This window comes from Arvicola amphibius, chromosome 1 (genome assembly GCF_903992535.2).
Source record: "Arvicola amphibius chromosome 1, mArvAmp1.2, whole genome shotgun sequence".
NCBI lineage: Eukaryota > Metazoa > Chordata > Mammalia > Rodentia > Cricetidae > Arvicola > Arvicola amphibius.
Window position 1 is genome coordinate 171,086,105 of NC_052047.1, and position 3,111 is coordinate 171,089,215.

The following is a 3,111-nucleotide window of genomic DNA, read 5'->3' on the forward strand; positions in this document are numbered from 1 at the left end:
CAAAAAGCTTTTATCAGTTTCTGATGAGGAGTTTCGTGCCTTTTTATATCACATAGATTATTTCGCTGTTTGCTATTTTTACACCTTAAAAGGATAGCTTTTAAAAACAACTGATTAGGAATTATATTAATGAAGGAATCAATTAAAAATTAAATTAAATGAAGTTTAGTTTGGTAGATCTATCTCGAAATATAAATGTTTCTGGATATAGTTAAACAAAAGCCTAATAAACTAGACCGTTCCACTGTGCCACTTACTGATCTTGGTTTATGCGGGAGGTGCAAACGCCACCGGCTAGGGGCCCTCCTTTGTTTGCCGTGCCTGGATCTGGGATTTGGAAAATAAGTGTTCAAAAAGGGCCAACCCAGTTTTCCTAGAAGAGAATAAAAATTATTGCATCAAATAGAATCAAACAAAGCTAACAAAGAATTCGTGTTTTTAATCGAAGAGGAGAGAAATATAAACACAAGAAAATGGGCAGTGATGTCAGTGGTCTAAACAATCCAAGGAGGAAAAAAATCAGGTGGAAATTCTGACCCAGTAATTTGAAATATCAATTCTGAATGATCAATTCTGAATGGTCCACATTAACTAGTTTAATCCAGGGGCTTCTCACTTTGAAAACCTTTCATTATCAGCTGTGGATGAGCAGAGAGCAGTCAGAGACTGGAAGTAGTTTTGAAACCACTAGAGTTTAAACCAGGTAAAGGAGGAAAAGTCTATCCAGGAACAAAACGCTGTTTAGGGACGTGTTGCTGTATTTTTCAAAACTTCATACATATAGCCAAATCCCACCAGTCTTCATACTATCAAAAAAAAAAAACAATTCTCCTTTTGTAAACCAGGGAAGCACACCTTCCTAGTAAAATAATAATAATAATAAAGTAATAATTATTATTATAAGAATTATGAGGTTGGGTAAAAGGCTTATTGAATATAAACCCGAGAGGGCTAACATTGGCTAAGATGTAGACACACAGACATCGGCACAGCAAATTCCTTAAGTGTGTGAAGAGATGTATTATGTTCCACAATGTCATGCTCGCAAAGATGAACAGACTATTCAACAAGATCATCAGGACTATGACTTGATCAAGGGTATTTCCTGGGAACAGGCAACCAGACAAGGAGCTACGGGATACTTGACACATGCCTTCCCTGGATTAGTGTTCTGATTCCTCTGCCCATGAATTACAAACTCTGGGTGAATTGAGGGAAGAAGCGAGCTGCCCTCTCAGACTCCATCTAATTGGCTCTGGTTTGCTGGTCAGACTAGCTCCCACAACTGGCAACCGTTAAAAATAGACAGACTTGCTTTCAGAAACATGAATAGATGCAGTATGGAAAAGAAAACACAATTGCAGTATTAAAAATCCATGCTGTCCGTTGCAAATGTTTTATCCCTAAATACTCAAGGTACAATAGTCTTTGCTTTCAATGAGCTTAATTCTAAAACAAAGCAAAACCTAAACCAACCCCACTATTCCAGGTTTACTGTTCCCATCCACTCATGACTGCCCAGACTTACTCTGAACGCTGCCTTGCAGTCCCCTGGCATTCCTGATACTACACTGAGATTGTATTACTCACTACTGATTACTTTCAAATCTATCTTAAGAGCCCATGGTTTCTCAGGGCTCCTTCGGAAACCTGGGTCAAGAAGACGGAGAGGTAGGCAAGTCTGGAAGCTTTGAGTGCTACACTCCATCTTATTTACTTGTCTTATGTGCTGGGTTTCCTCTTAAATTTCTGTTAGAGTAACTGCTTATTGATTTCCAGGGATCTGAAAAACACTCGTGTGGTAGAAAAGGAGCGCCACACAATTTGATGTGAACACCCGACCTATGTCACTACTACTAGAAGAAAAGAGATTCCTCTCAATAATAATCTGGGCTTTGCCTACCTCACAAGGTCCTTGTGAGCTAAAAAAAAAAAAAAAAAAAAAGCCCCTGAAATACCTCCACAGATCATTCCGTAATTGAGAGAGATACTGAATGACTGGCAGCCCTTTGGGCCGGAAGTCCCACCTCTGTGACTTCCACCTCCCGCATATCCAACCCCAACCAACAGGAAGTGGATCCCCACCGGAAGCGTCCTCTCCTGGCAAGGACGTAGACTCACTAGCCAGCTAGCCCAATGAGTTTTACTGCCCAAGCTATGGAGCCGGCTCACCTAGTGTTCTGTCCCACTGGCGAGAATTCTGAGCCCGCAGGCCTAGACTGCAACTACACCAGCCCCAACTATTTGTCCCCAAACCAAGGACAGGACTCTCTCTACCAAGAACTGGACCTGGATTCCCTGGATGAAGACGTTTCCCTGTCTGTTCCAGAGGCCATGACAGAGACCTCTGTATCCACCTATGAATCCCACCCAGCTTCAGAACCGGGTTTGTCGGAGGCTGAACAAATGGAGCTCAAATCTGAGCTCACTAAACTGGAAGAAGAGATCCTCACATTACGTGACGTGCTGGCCGCCAAAGAGAAGCGGTGTGGGGAACTCAGGAGGAAGTTGGGCTGCATGGCCTTGATGGGACTGAGGCAGAATCTGTCCAAGAGCTGGCATGATGTCCAGGCCTCCAACACCTGCATGAAACAGAAGACGTCAACCGCCCTATCCTCGGTGGGCTCTGCCATCTGCAGGAAGCTTGAAGACATGAAGAAGTCGTCCACTTTCAGGTCTCTTGAAGGGCTGATGGGGACAGTCAAGTCAAGAGTTGCAGGTGGCAGAGAGCTTGGCAGTGGCCTCCTTTCTTCACCAGCCAGTGGCAGTGATCCACACTCAGTTCCGGGTAGTGGGTGTGAAACTGTTCCAGGACTTGGAGATCAACTGCTTTCTGTCCTGAAGCCAGAGTAAGCCCTTTGTTAGTCTTGCATGGCTGCCAAACCGGCCCAGAAGCTCTCTTCCTTCGTCACACTTGCCAAACAAAAACCAGCGAGCAACCAGCGATGGTAAAGCTATTATAATTCCGGATGAGGGCCCAGTTCAGTGTCGATAACAGGCATGCCCGTTTGTGAATAGATATTTGCTGCTCTTCAGTGAGAGAGAAGCCCACGTTTTACAGTAGTGATTGACATGAGTTTCTCGATGAAATGCATCCGTTAGCATTTCTGA

General features: G+C 43.7%; 1 protein-coding gene across 1 annotated transcript; it reads left to right on the forward strand.

The window, feature by feature from the left end:
• Positions 1-2,157: 2,157 nt before the first annotated feature.
• Tpd52l3 (TPD52 like 3) lies at positions 2,158-2,853 on the forward strand. The gene has a single exon (XM_038311082.1). It carries the CDS (start codon positions 2,158-2,160, stop codon positions 2,851-2,853), a length of 696 nt encoding a protein of 231 aa, XP_038167010.1.
• Positions 2,854-3,111: the final 258 nt, after the last annotated feature.